We start from the raw sequence: 15,814 nt of genomic DNA on the forward strand, positions 1-15,814 counted from the left end.
CACCTGCCACTCCACATGGTCCAGATCCAACCCAAATATCATAACAAAACACATCACTTGGATAACTTTTACAATGCATCTGTAATAATAAAAGAATCCTCATGTCCATCTGTGGCAGGCATAGCTAATCAGAAAATAAAACTAGGGATCTCAAAATTAGCCACCAGCTTCAGGATGATCATCTGAGTTCTATGGCCAAAAATTAGAAGAATCAGAATATCCTTGCCCAAGATATCTCCAGACATCCCCCTCCATGCTATTTGTAATGAAAGCTAAATTCTAATATTTGTTTTTCATTTATTACCCCTAAGACAGTAACATTCTATTGTCATGCATGTAAAGTGTGTGTGAGAGGGAGCATCCTTTTACTACTTTGATAGGTCATAGGGAAATATTAACAACCCCTTTCTTTCATAATATTAACAAAGGTTTGCTGCTATTCTACTATTAATCCTTTCAAGGGAAAAAAACCCAACAACTATAGTACATTGGCATAGGGGTCAAAGTGACCCAAGATTACAGCAAAAAACAATGGAAATCTGATAGCTCAATCAGTCATAGCATTAGCTACTAAGAAAAAAAAAATCAGGCCTCAAGAATAACTTCCTTCAGAAATACAGGACAAAAGACAGTAAAATTTGGAATTGGGGTCAAAAATATCCCACATTGAAAACATTACAACCCCACAAAAACATAAATGGAGTCAAATTGACCCTACCGTTTTAAAAGCAGAAGATACAGTTGGGAATCTATAAAACTGTTTGTTTTTAAGAAAACAATCATTGTACCTTTCCAGACACACCGCACCTTCCAAATATGTAAAGTTGAGGAGCTGTGACCCAGGGGTTTGGAAAATTTGAAGGTGAACAGTTCAGTGCACGTGTGGCTGTGGGCTGTAAAGTTGAGATGATCACTCTGATGTTTGCAAAATTTGATGGACAAAGGGAAGCAGTTAGCTCAGAAAACAAGTGGCCAGGGGTCATCTAGAGTTCCAGGCTTCATGACTCCTTCAAGTCTGGAAAATGGGCGCTTCAGAGGATCATAGTATCAGAGTTGGAAGGTACCCCCAGGGTCATCTGGTCCAACCCCCTGCATAATGCAGGGGCTTCACAAATACCCCACACACATACATCCCCAGTAACCCCTGCTTCATGCCCAGAAGATGGCAAAAACCTCCATGATCCCTTGCCAAATTGGCCAGGAGAAACATTGCTGATTGACTCCAAAGTGTCATAATTTAAAACCCTTAATGCCTCCATATAGACATGACAGAGCTTTATAAAGTTATGCATGGGATGGAGAGAGTTGACAAAGAGGAATTTATCTCCCTTCCCCAAAATACTAGAACTCAAGGGCATGCAGTGAAACTGATGGACAGTGGGTTCAGGGTGGACAAAAGGAAGTATTACTTTACACCAGGGGTGGCCAACGGTAGCTCTCCAGATGTTTTTTTGCCTACAACTCCCATCATTCCAGCCAGCATGGCCAATGGCTAGGGCTGATGGGAGTTGTAGGCAAAAAACTTCTGGAGAGCTATCGTTGGCTACCCCTGCTTTACACAGTGAGTGATTAAAATGTGGAATTTGCTGCTGGAGAATAAACGGCATACATTCATGGAGGATAAGTCTATCAGTGGCTATTAGACATGGTGACTAAGAGGAACCTCCACATTCAGAGGAACTAAGCCTCTGAATCCCACAGCCAGGAGACAACATCAGGGAAAGTCTAGGTCTCTGTGCCCTGTTGTGTGCTGTCCAGAGGAACTAGTTGGCCACTGTGTGAAACAGGATGCTGGATTTGATGGACCATTGGTCTGATCCAGCAGGGTTCTTATGACAAGACATTTGTTCTCCAGGCAGTTGACAATCATAATGTAAGAATTCTGTGCTAAGTCTTCCAGGCTGGAAATATCAGGAATAAAATTCTCATGTGTGATCGGACAGTAGATTGTCCAAATTTCTAAAGAGGTGATGTTTTCTGAGATGTGTATTCAAACATTTCCAGGGATGTTGCGGCAAAAGTGAGTTTCTTGCTGCCCACAAATCAGATTTTTTGCTAATAGACTAGAAGTACTTCTGCTTAGGGGATAGTCTGGGTTGATTGGGGGGTGGGGTGGAAGAGGGGATAGTGGATATGCCCCTGTTCTTTCCAGGAGTATGCATCTGTTTAAGGTTATGTTTTTTAAAAAATTGTAATAAAATATTTTCTGTATCATGTATTCTTATTTTAGACAGGGTCATTTAACAATGGTTGTACAGCTAATGAAATATGGTGCCGATCCATCTTTAATTGATGGAGAAGGATGCAGTTGTATTCACTTGGCAGCCCAGTTTGGACATACCTCTATTGTTGCGTATCTGATAGCCAAGGGACAGGTAAATGTTTCATAATTTGTTCTTTTTAGTGGTAGTTGTATTTGCAGACTCTGTTTCACTGGGTTGTTCATTGTGAAACAAATATTGTATATCACAAGATTCCAGGACTAGCTAGTAAGCTACTTCTGGCTTCATTTGTGACATAATTTAAAGCCCTTAAGCTTAACTAAATATATAGCTGTTATACAGTTCTTACTGCATTTTTTTTCTCAGATTTTTTTGTGCTGTTTAAGGAAAAATGCTATTGGGGGTATTTAATTAATTCAGGATAATTTCATGATCTTATTCCCAGGATGTTGTATTGAAAGCAGAAACTTTTTCACCTTGTTTGCTGTCTTGTATATATGTGTAAAAATGCATTGCAGTTTTCATGTATATTTATTATTAGTAAATTTTCATGTATATTTATTATTTCATTCACTTAATTTATACCCTGCCTTTTTCCACAATGAGGGCCCAAAGTGACTTAACATTTGTAAAGCAACAGATAATTAGCATGGAATTCCATGTTCCTTTCAAAGTACATGGTCTTCTCTGTCTCCTGAGCTCTATAGTTGGCAGGATATTCAGTCTGCCTAACAGAAAAGCATGCTATGACCAGGAGTTCTAAGGAGGCTTAGATACAAGGGGGAGGGTCAAAGAGTAGGAAATCCCTACTGCAAAAGTAGAGCATGTGTTGAAGGCATCTTCAATAACCCTTTTCCTAGCCAGCCTTACAACTTCAGAATAGCTCATATTTCCAGCCAGAACTGGAGAAAACCTAACAAATTCTAGTCAAATATCCACACATTTTTCTCATAGACTTCAAAGGGAATCTCCTTCAGTAAAAGTAAAAGATTCTCCCAGATAGAAAAGAGGGCCTTCGATCTTAAACGGAAGGCAACTATTGAGACCTTGGACTCCAATAAAGTTATTTAAACTGAATCTATTCACAGGTTGTCTTCATAAATAACACTCAGTTTTAAATATTATGTGTTTTTATTTTATAAAGATTGTTTGTTTTATGTATCAGTACCTGGCCGCTAGAAATCTACACATGAAGCAGATTCTTAAAAAGCTCAGCTGAAAAGTTTGTAGATTCCATAACTATGGGGCAGGGCATCCTGGAACTGTTTGAAAGCTTTTGCTACTATTGACTCTGATTTTTCAGTAGCCAGAGAATGGTGCAGATGTCCTTAAGGTAGAGCTTTACTCTGTATCTCTCAGAACCTTAGTTTCCAGTTTCCAGAGCTGCCAGTCATCTTTCACTATCTCTATCAACTCAAACTTCTACAACCAATATTGTAAAAATATTATCAAGTGTGCAAATAGCACAGATTTACTATTTCAGACTAGCTGTACTTATTTCAGAAGCTGTACTTATTTCAGAAGCATTTGTGAATTTATGAAGATTTAATAGTAACTATATTGACTAGTGTAGTAGCCAGAGCTGATAATGGCTGGAATCTAAAGAATTACTTGAGCTTAGCCTAAGCATATATCTGGTGGATCTTTTTTGGGGGGATGTCACATACTGGGGACCAGGAAGGGCCTTCTGCTGGCTGTCACCGCTCTAGTAAGAGTCTGTCTGGGAGGTCCCAGAGCATCCATTTGACCCTTATCTTCCTTCTTAACAAACACCTTCTATCCGTGACTGAAGAGATATGAGGAAACGGGCAGTATAACAATAATAAGTTTATTGTAAGTGCTCAAAAAACCAATTTTTTTGGGTTTAATTATTAATGCAACAGTGAAAGTGGAAAAATAGTAAAAGGTGGTGCAAAGAAAATAACAGCCCTGACACAACTAACAAGCTTCTGAGCCTCCTTGAGATCTAAAAGTGGCTGTTGAGGCAGGGCTTCCCCCCACTGGCCAGCTGGCTGGTGTTGTGGAGGAGCCTGCAAAACCAGAGGATTCCCTGCCCAGACCTTCCAGCTGAAACCTCTTTCCAGCCCAGCCTTTTCAGAGAGAACCCAATTTCCTTCTCTGGCTGGCCTTTTATTGTTCCTCCCAGGTCCCACCACTCTGGGCAAGTTTTCCCTCTAAAACCTCTGCCTACCCAGAGGGATCCAGGGAAATGTAGGCCCTGTAGCTACTCTGATACAAGCTTCCTTGGAGCCTGTAGGCTGAACTCTGCCTAGAATCATGACAGGGGGAAACCCAAATCAGTTTTCTAGGGGGAGGGTTGTTCAAGAAATAGAAGTGCAAAGCCTGCACTTTGGATTCTGCCCACATGTTTATTCCCTCAAACTTTTCCACAAGATCTTATTGTTTGATCTTTGAATAATGTATCAGGCAACTGGTTCATAAAAGTGACTGATTTGTAACAGCAGATGGTGCTACAGCATGTATTATGGCCTCTTTTCTTGTATTGTAGTGCTGCATTATCCTTTTTGCAGTAGATGAGAATCTCAGTTAATAGATTAAAAATGTTTCTGTCAACAGCATTAGGGTCACTGCACCAGGTTTTGATAATTCATTATGCTTTTTTGTTTGCATCAGACATCTGAAAATTTGTTCCTCGGGGTTCTTTCTTTAATAATATTACTTACATGGTTACCTGTTGCTCTTTTCATTAGGATGTAGACATGATGGATCAAAATGGAATGACTCCTTTAATGTGGGCAGCTTACAGAACACATAGGTAATTTTCTTATTCAAAACTGAAATTATGTGAAATTCTTTATATTAGTCAAATAGCATATAAACTTTATAAAATAGTTAATTTGGTTTTTTTGGTTATGTTAAAGCATTATTTCTAAAAATTCATGAAGAGGATGCATCAACATCAGAGGAGTTCTGTATGAGGAATGAGATGAAGTGGTGCAGTACTTTACATCCCCTTCATTGAATATTTTCCTCTGTGATATTGCAGTGAGCTGTGATCAGGCTTCTTCCTTCTCACATCAAACTAGAACGTCCTCCTGATCATTCCCTCCTCCCTATTTTGTATCTAATTTTTTTTAATTAGTAGGAATTGTATTTGAAGTCTGGGTGTTTTGAATAGTTAAAATACATTTTAGACTGAACAATCATCTGTGTTTATATATGTGTTTATTAAGAGGAGCGGAATTTTTAAAGATAGCTTTGCATTAGTACAGAAGCAACATAATGTTCTGAAGGCAAGCACAGTGGCATGCCTTCTGCTATCCAGGTACTTTCCTTTTGTCTCTGTGTTTGTGTCCTAAAATTGGCTAACTTGTTGTTCTCCAAGTTTCACACTGGAAGTACCCCTTGGACAATTAGCGGAGAAGAGTACTCGGTTATACAATACAAATGAAATATCTTGATGTTCATTAAAATGCTAATGGTATTTGGATACCTAATTTTTTAATTCCTTGTGCTCTCTGTCAAACATTGTGCCTTGAGTAGAAACTAATAATCAGCATTTTCTTCATGGAGTGTGTGTTGCGAGTGGTGGTGGGGAGGAGGAATAGCTCATTAGTGCCTTTTAAATTGGAGAAAGAGATCTGACCTGTATTGCCCTCTGTTCCACCCCCTCCCCCAGGAGATCAGATCCTTCAGTTAATATAAATATATTGGTGTGTTCTATATACAGATTTAGCTTTGCTTTTATTTTTCAGTGTGGATCCAACTCGATTGCTGCTTACTTTTAATGTTTCGGTGAATCTGGGAGACAAATATCATAAGAATACAGCATTACACTGGGCAGTACTAGCAGGGAATACAACAGTGATTAGTCTCCTTCTAGAAGCTGGAGCTAATGTTGATGCCCAGAATATCAAGGTAAATATACTTGTTCTTAACTAGTGTGAAATTTATAGTCCTGTCCATAGATTCTTTACTGTTATAAGGTTTGCATGTCTTTTTCACAGATACATGCCTGCTGTTGTTTTTTTTTCTCGTGTCTATTTTTCCCACCTCACCCCTCTGAATCATTTACTTCAGCCCTTACTCTTCATCCCTATATGCAGTGGCTGGACACCCTGTCTTTAGCACACCTCTTTCTTTGTATCTGCTGTTCCTCATGTTCATGCCTCCCCAGCATGTTGGACAGTTCCAATCTCCTGGACTGAATTGTAAATTATCTGTTTAAAATTGTCTCACTAAAATATATATTTCTTACCAGTTTCTACTGCCACGGTTTTTCCTTTCACTTCATAGATTATAAACTAGCTCTGCATAGGTTTTTTTGTCTTTAAATATCTATTCTAGTCTGGAACATCTGTGTTTTGTCCTCAATCATTGACAAGCAGCAGTTGGTCAGCCTCAGAGCCTTTCTGCAGACAAGTTTTTACTTAGCAACGTTGTAGCAAGAGAAGAAAAGTAGTATTCTTGTAGTGATGTGTCTGAACTGCATTGTAATTTATTGAAAGAGTGACTCAAGCAGGTTTGCTGTCTGTGGAAGATGAAATCTATAAGAAGAGAAAAAGTCTCATGCTTATTTTATTGATGTAGTGAATGTTATAAATACAGGGCTATGACTCAGCATCTGTTCCGTGGGTTCATTCCCTGGCCTCACCACTAAAAGGATCACTTTAGGACAGGGGGCCGGATCTGACATAGATGGGACCTTGTCAGGGCAGACCGTGTGTATCATAAAATGTAATGCCAAGTAGCAGAGATGTAAACTTTATTGAATTTTGTAAGGGATGGAGAGATTTGAGAAAGAGAAATTTTTCTCCTTCTCCCAAAATGTTAGAACTTGAGGGCATCCAATGAGGCTTACGGGCAGTAGGTTCAGGACAGGCAAAAGGCAATGCTATTTTACACAGAAAGTGAGTAAAATCTGGAATTTGCAACCAGAGAATGTAGGCCACAGGAATAAGCAATTTACAGTGGAAGACACATCCAGCCCATATTGCTTAATTCTGTTCATGAACAAGGGGGGGGGGGTGGAGTTACAGTGAATGACAATAAACAGAAATTATCATAAGTAGTCCTGAAAGCAAAGTTAGCACATGGGGGGAGGGGTGGCATTTCAAAAATATGTCTCACATAATTAATAGTTTCACAGATTAATGAAATTATCAACAACCTGCTAAAAGAGTCATTGAAAAACTCCTCAATCACACAGAGATTTCTAGCCATCAGAACAGAAAACATTTTCAGAAGGGGGGAGAAAGAAATGGTCTTTAAAAAATTCTAAAGATAACACGCTATTATTTTAGGACTGGCCTCTTTGAGCCAATTCTTAAGAAGTCACTGGAAGCAGAGCCATTGAGCAGATTTTAAAAACAAATCAGATCTCATCACGTGGCATCTCCCAACCTTGCACCAATGCACACTTCCAAAGCATTTGCAGCTTGTTGTCAGGAGAGCCAATTGGAAAGAGTGTGCCCTCTTTGAGCCTGTTTCTAAATTGCAGGAGTGGGGGAAGAGATGGAGAGAGAACTTTGGTTGCAAACATCGTGGCCCATCTCCCATCTGTTACCTCTAGCTGCAAAAGCAGTATTTGCAGATATTGCTAGTCCTCTGGCCAAAGCACAGCGGAGAGGAAAAAAAATCAGTCCCAACAACATGTTCCAGCCGCCAGATCACATGGTTCTAAACTTCAAAACACCCACCTTCTTCTGGATCTTGCTCTCCGTTTTCTAGCAACTCCAGCTTAAATGCACCGGGGGGGGGGGGGGAGAGGAGATTGAGGAAAGCCTTTGATTTTTCACACAAATCCCAAAAGGGTTAATGCCAAATGCAGACTGCAGAGAGTGAGCATTCTGGCAGGCAGTAAAAGTAGCCTTTCAAACCCTTGGCTACTTCAGGGCAGGGGAAACAAGAAGGTTCCAGGGCTGAGGAAACAAAATGTGATTATAAAAGCCAGTGCAAGTGGGCTACTGCTTGCTGGCCTGGCCAAGCTGAGCCCTGGCTGCCAGGGCTGGCGCATGGGAGTAGGCCAGGTAGGGAGCCACCTAGGGCACCACCTGGCCTGCAGGGGTGCTACTAATCGCCCCCTTCCCCTGCCTTGCTGCTCTTGGAAGCCAAGGGCAGCTGGGCAGTGTGTCGGCATGTGCTTGCAAGGGAAGGTGGGCTTGGAGGAGAGCGCACCATGCCTGACTGCTCTTGCCTTGAAGGCAAAAGCAGCTGGCAGGACATCGGCACGCTCTCAGAGCCTGCCTTCCCTTGCAAGGGAAGGCGAGCCCAGAGACTGCGCCCCGCCTGGATGCTTTTGTCTTAAAGATGAAAGTGGCCAGGCCAGGTGTGCGTGCATGAGGGCTTGCCTGTAGCCCCTGCTTAGCCTTCTCAGGTCTGCCCAAAAAGGCTGAGCGCAGGGGCTGTGGGTTAGCCGAGCGTGCGCTCTTGGAGGCACTCTGAGACTGCCCTTCTTTGTGCAGATTATTTTATGTATTATCAGGAAATTAGTACAAATACTGAGCATGTGTCTGTTTCTTAAAGTCCAGGTACTCTAGTCTGTTATCAATCCATACTGTGTTGCCCCCTTTTTCCTTTAAAAAAAAAATAGCCAGGGCAGAGTGAACATTGAATTGTCTCTGTGCTGAATATCAAGTACTTCCACCTGATTTCAAGTAGTGTGTATGGTGACTATGTTGCCTAAGGAAAAGAAGTGGGTAGCTGCTAGCAGCTTCTGAAGTATGTCAGTTGGGTCTGTCATTGCTATTTACCTCGCTTCCTGTCTGTGTTGCCTGAAATGGCTTGAGAATGGCACTGGTACTGTAAGACGGGTCCTCCTTGTCACTTTTCCTGTATTATTACTGGAGCTGTTTTAGTTTGAACAGAAACATCGTCCATCCATCCTAAAATAGTTCATGATTTATGGGCAAAAGAGCAGGATGATTCCCTCTTTCTGTGTGGTATGACTCTCTTTCCCTCTGAGCCATTTCATACCATATAAAGAAAAGGAGAGAAAAGGGCTGTGGTGCAGAGTATTATCTTATAAGTCAGAGGTTTGCTGACAGTGTGTTCCTCACAATGGGTCAGATCCAGAATAAACTGACAATTTCCACCAATTTCTCCTTTCCCATCATTCCTCGAGGTCTCTTGCCCCCCAAGAACAGCATTTAATGGAATTCAGCGATCTACTGTTGGGAGAGGGAGGCAAGAAAGTTCCATTCTGCCACTGGAAAATTTAAGTCTAGATTCAACCCCAAATTAGTTGCTTATCTAGTTCTTTCACACATTACAAATTATATCTATCCTATTCTCAACATGGATTTGATTCTGTTGACAGATAGTTAGATTTATAAGGATTTTTAAAAACAACAACTGTTAGCTATATAATAAATATGATGTGATTTTACTCCTTTGGCATTGGAAGTGACTGGGTATTCAATCTCTTGAGCTAACAGCTTTTGCAGATTGTCTTTTTGTTGTGTGTGCCTTCTCTCATCTTCAGAAAGTGGAAGCTTTAGTGAAGAAATGTATCACTTTTGTATCAAAAGTATCAAAGGCTTTTATCATACACATTTTTATTCCATTACTTTTTAATCAACATTTAATCAGCTACATAATCAGCAGGGTAATTCCATAAGCATTCTTGCAGGTATACACAGGCCAATACAAATGTATGAATCTACCAAAACAAAAAAAAATCTTTCATGTGCCAGGACTGTTTGAAAGTACCTTCAGGTAGCTGCTTGCCCAGGACAAATTGATAGGTTAATTCCATGCATCTTGTGTGGATATTGAAATATAACTTGCAAAAATGTCTTTTCTCTTATAACAGTGCTTACTAGGTTTACTAGCTTATATGAGAGCAAAAGTTGAAGGAGATGTTAGAACTTCAGAGGAAATTACAAAAGAAACATGAAAGGCAAATTGAGGAACGGTTGAATAATTTGAAAAACTGCCGGATTTGGACCTATATGGAAAAGAGATTTATTAGTGAAAAATGAGTTTCAATGAAGTAATATAAATACAATGAAGAGGTTGGCAAATTACTTGAAGAAAAGAAGGGAAGGGATAGGGTGTATGAAAAATGAAAAGGGAAATAAGGTTTTTAAGGCTAAACAGATAAGAGAGATTTTTGCTAAATATTACTAAAGGTTATTTAAAGAAGAGGAAAGTAAACAATTTGGTGACGTTATAAGGAATAAAATTAAAGAAGAGGAGCTGATAGAATTAAGTGATGATATTACACAACAAGAAATCTTAAATGTTATAAATAATTAAAAAAATGGAAAATCATCAGGTCGAGATGGATTTACAGCGGAATTTTATAAAATGGTGGGAAATTTGATAGTTCCAGAATTACAAAGGTTATTTAATAAAATTTTGAGTAAAGGGAAAGCTCCAGACTCTTGGAGGAGGACAGAAATTATTACAATTGTTAAACAATAGAGAGATCCGTATGATCCTAATTCATAAAGATAGATAAGCTTGGCAAATCAGGATTATAAAATTTTGCAAAGGTTTTAGCAAATAGATTGGAGAAGCTATTACCACATTTAATAGAAGATCAATATGGTTTTGTGAAAGGAAGATATATAGGCCACCCTATAAGGAATGTGATCAATGCTTTATATCATGGAAATAATAATGATTAAGCAAGATGATTGCTTTTTTGAAATTAAATGTATATAAGGCATTTGATACATTAAGTCATGAATACTTGTTCCAGGTGTTACATAAATTTGGTTTTGAAGGACCTTTTGTGAATGCAATAAAAGAAATTTATAGAGAAGGGAGAGCAGTGATCAAAATAAATGATGGACATATTGGGGAAGTATTGATACAGAGAGGAGTTAAGGGTGTCCTTTATCTCTTATGCTATTTGTTATAGCTATGGAACCTTTGGCAGTCAGAATTAGAAATAGTAGTAGAATACAGGAATATAAGGTAGGAAAGAAGGAAATTAAATTGAATTTATTTGCGGATGATATATTATTGGTCTTAGGAAATCCTCTAGAAGCAACGAAAGAATTAGTAATAATTTTAGAAGACTTTAAAGGTTTGGGAGTAGATATTAAGAAGTCAGAAATAATGTTCAGTAAGATAGATTTAAAGGAACAAAAAGAAATAGCAGGCATGAAACTAGGAATTAAGAAATTGAAATATTTGGGAGTAATAATAAGAAATATTAAGAATTTGGTGGGGATAAATTATAAAATAATATGGAAGAAGATACAAAAAAATTTAAATCAATGCAATAATAAGTATTTGAGTATACTAGGGAAGATTAGGCACTTAAAATGTTTATAATACCTAAGATGATATATTTGTTTCAGGTACTTCCAGAATGGGTATCGAAGAAGCAATTAGCAATGTGGGATAAGGCACTAAAATTGAGTTTTTGGAAAGAAACAAGCTAGAATATCAAGGAGAGTGATATATTCATCAAAGGAAGAGTTAGGTTGGGATATGCCACATTTGGAAGGATATTACGAAGCTTTTCAAATAAAACTGTTGAAGGAATTGGATAGTAAAAGTAAGGATAAATGGGTCTGTTGGGAAGATAGTATAAACAGAGGAGCAGGCAAATTTGCAATAGTTACACAAAGATTAAAAAGGGAGATTGAGAACACAATAGGCCCAAGATAGCATTAAAAATATGGGGGGAAAGCAGGTTAAGTGGATGCCTCCATTTTCAAAGTGGGCCCCATTTGAATCACTAAATGAGGAATTTTAAAATTTTGAGGCAACTTTTTGGAAGGAGCTAAAGAGAAAGGACCTATGGAAAGTGAAAGATATGTATAATGCTCAAGGGAGTTTAATTCCCATGCAAGATGTGTTGGGAAGAGTGGGAGGACAATATTGGTTAAGGGGTTATTAGTTTATATAATATTTTGAAACAAAGGAAGTATTCTGGAATATTAAATGAGGAGGAAACTGCGATGGAAGAACTGTATGGAATTAAAGAAGACGATAAAAAGGGCATTGTAAGAAAGATATACAGTATGATGATTGAAGATAAAAATTATATGATTGGTATAATACAGTCAAAATGGGAGAAACACGTGGCATTATCAGAAAAAGAGATAAAATAATGAGAGGCATTAGTGATATAAAAATGGAGAGATTTAAAGAAATGGAGGTGAAAGTAATATTGAAATGGTATATGAAACCTGCTCAACTATCTTATATGGTCAAGGGAATGACTGTCAGGCGATGGAGACTCAAGGCAGTATTCATTGAAACAATGTATACTTTATTGGAAACTCATAGCTGGATACAAAAGTTGACACTAATACCTGGGAATGAGTGTCTCTTAGTCTTATGGAATCTACATCAAAGCGATATCTAAACAAAACCACTATTCTCAAAACAACAGGGAGTGAAGGTGCAAACTTTCACACGAGAGGTTCAGCTTATCTTTTTGCCTCTGGGAAGATGCTGGTCAACCGTGGTATCTACTAAATGTCGCATTCCTTTGCTCCTTTTACAACCTAAACAAAGTTAACACTTCAAACGTCCCCCCTTTGATATGCATGCTAGCTGCAGAACAATAGAAGGCTTTGGGTTAGTGTGAAGAGTCCATGTGGTTAATATTCTATAATTTTAATATGATAGAGTTACGGAGCCTGACAATGACATCCAATTGTTGGCATTGTAAAAAGGAAAAGGAGATATTATACACATCTTTGGTGGGAGTGTTCTAAGGTGACTAAATTTTGGCAAAAGCTCTTAGAAAAGGAGGAGGAAGTATGTAAAGTTAAAGTGGAATTATCGAGGAAAGTGTTATTTATGAGGGTTTTGGGGAACCATAAAATAGACAAATCCTATCAGGATCTATTTAAAGCTATGATTTTAGCTGTCCATGCAGTTATAGTTTTTGGCTGGAAAGATGCTACAAAATGGACTATAGACAGATGAAATGGTTATTTGTATGAATGGATCCAGTTGGACATATTAACGATATTAAAACAGGAAAAGTTAGGTGAGGATAAGATTGTGGAAGTTAAGAAGAGGTGGTTTGAGTATATAAGATGGGTAAAAGCTGGGGTGGGGGTGTAATAATGATATATTGGTTAAACTCCAAAAGGTTGCTTATGGCTTCCAATTTAAATAAGGTATTATTACTGGTCATTTCGAGGGGAGAGGGAAATAAAAAGGAAAAGGAAAAGAAGCATTTGATATATTGATGTATGTTGTATATGCTACGCTATGTATTGTTTGAGTCATATGGATGTAGGATTAAATACTTCGATAAACTATATGCTCATATCAATATATATCAATATATCAATTAAAATATATCAAACATATATCAATATCTATTTACTGTGTATAAAATTAACTTTATGGCACTTGATTTTATCTTCATCATCTCAATATGCATTTGAAGCTATATTTGTTGAATTCTGATTGTACACTGTATTATAGTATATTTAAAAGATTCTGATTCTTGCATAGTATTAGGCTGTCCATGATTTCTCTCAAGTTGTCAAAATGTGTTTATTTGCTTGATATTGAGTCAATTAGACAAGACACCACTGGTCAGTGAGTAATAGATATAGTTTCTAAATACTTCTCATTTAGCTATGTTGTCTGAAGAGATCCTGGAAGTCATGATTGTATAAGAGAAAGAAAGTCTGGAAAATAGTATTTATACTGGGCATGTTTTCCTGCAAATTAAGTGATTGTACATGGCATAGTGATTTGTTTCTAATTCAGGAAGACTTCCTTCCCCTGCAGAAACTAATAGATGTGTGGGCAGCTTTTGAGCTCAGTCTTTGTTATATGCTGCAGCAAGTCAAGTTCATTGGTTTCTTTGGTTGTAAGAAATCTTAAACCTTAGAACGCCCAAGGAAAAGCAGAATCTTTTGATTGTCCATACCCCTTGGAAATGGATGGATAATTCCCCCTATGAAACAGCAAACATTGTTGTCTAGTTTCCACTGATATTTAATTCCTGAATAGGGAAGCCACATATGGAGCTTCAGTTGCCATTGATGCTGGGATTCAAATATGTAATCCTTGCAATGCATCCTATCTTGAAGGCTATTTGCCTTTTCTGGGTTGTTTTTCAGTTCCTGGTACCTGTCTCATTTTTTTTTAGGCGGGGGCCGAGCGATGGAGGATTCAACCATTTTTCAAGCCTCCATGAATGCTTTGTTTAGGAGGAGAGTTACCTTCAGTAGAAGAGAGGAGGAGTGCAAAACTGGAGCTGGAGGTACCTTCAGTTGGTTGTATTTTGCCTCCTCTGCACTACAAGAACACAGTTATCTTTTGCTTGTGGTGTAAACAAATTGTAAATTTCTGTCACTTGAAATCTCTGTAATAGTTTAAGTTAAGGTACACTGTACCACCCCACTTTATGAGCTCTATATCGGATCACAAATGGATTTCAGCAAGGTATGATGAGTGAATTACTTTGCTCTGAGACAGTGCAGTTACATCTATAATTCCATGTAGATTTCTGCTTTTAATCATTTTATGCAAAGTGGCTAAGATCTGCAGATGAATGTGGGCACAAATCATTACACAGTATATCTTAGACAAAGGAGAATGCAGACTGGTTTAATGGTTGCCGAACTCAGCAGTGTGTGGTTAGGTAGCCATTAGAAGATTCCCTTTTGTTCATCCTTTGAATCAGGGAGAGAAATGTTTGAAATTAGTTAGCAAAGCTTTCTCTAAATAAAAGGCTAAATACAAGCTGACATTGGATACCAGCAATCAATTTATTATCTGTTCATTTTTATTAGGAGTCTAGTAACTTGGGTGTAAAGTACTATTAAATTGCAAGGCACAGTCATTGCTTGCTGATAACATTTCATATAGCTTTTTAATGTGTCTTTCAGATAGATGTTCAGTAGGTATACATGGCAGAGGATTTGTATTGGTCTATCTTGGTTAATGGTCATCCTTTGTATGTGAAGATTCCTATAGAGAATTGTAAAATGTAGATCCTATTTATATTATCCGTATACCATAAAATCAAGGTATATAGGTCAGCCTGATAGGACATGGGCATGTCCTCTATATACAATGCAAGCATGAGATAGGGCAGGGCTTTAGAACATGCTTGCTTGTCTCATACTGTGGTACTTCTAATCCACCACATGTATGGGTTGAACATCTGCAGTTCTGGTTTCTACACAGTAAGCATGTCTGCTGAAGAAATTGCATGGAAGGATAATAACTGCTGCTTGTTAATATTTGAGATGGAAGTTCTTGTTCCAGACTAGCGAGCTAAGCATGTGGAGTTTATAAACTCTCAACCATTATTTCATATATTCTCCAAGGTAACCTAAAGAACTTACAATGAGGCAGGAAAGCTTGTTTCAGAAGACAATGGAAGCAGCCACCTCCTTGTCACTCATCTGATAATGAGAAATGTGTGGAAGAAACTATCTCTGACACAATGTATATTACGTTTAATGGTGCATTTTCAAAAATTAAATTATTTTGCCTTAGCTTTACTTAAAGGGGGGAAAAAACACCCTTCCATCATTTGTATCCTTTCTAGGGCGAATCACCACTTGATTTAGCAAAACAAAGAAAAAATGTTTGGATGATAAACCATCTGCAGGAGGCAAGGCAGGCTAAGGGATATGACAATCCATCATTCCTCCGAAAGCTGAGAGCTGATAAGGTGAGAAGAG

At 38.3% G+C, this 15,814-nt stretch overlaps 1 protein-coding gene across 1 annotated transcript in view; it reads left to right on the plus strand.

Moving 5' to 3' along the window:
• Window positions 1-15,814, plus strand: part of ZDHHC17 (zinc finger DHHC-type palmitoyltransferase 17) — a 128,452-nt gene that overhangs the window by 41,850 nt on the left and 70,788 nt on the right. The window contains exons 5-8 of the mRNA XM_060245116.1: window positions 2,231-2,375; window positions 4,934-4,998; window positions 5,939-6,101; window positions 15,679-15,804. Coding sequence (XP_060101099.1) covers window positions 2,231-2,375; window positions 4,934-4,998; window positions 5,939-6,101; window positions 15,679-15,804 — 499 coding nt within the window. The remainder of the gene's footprint in view (window positions 1-2,230; window positions 2,376-4,933; window positions 4,999-5,938; window positions 6,102-15,678; window positions 15,805-15,814) is intronic.

This window comes from Heteronotia binoei, chromosome 8 (genome assembly GCF_032191835.1).
Source record: "Heteronotia binoei isolate CCM8104 ecotype False Entrance Well chromosome 8, APGP_CSIRO_Hbin_v1, whole genome shotgun sequence".
Taxonomy (NCBI): domain Eukaryota; kingdom Metazoa; phylum Chordata; class Lepidosauria; order Squamata; family Gekkonidae; genus Heteronotia; species Heteronotia binoei.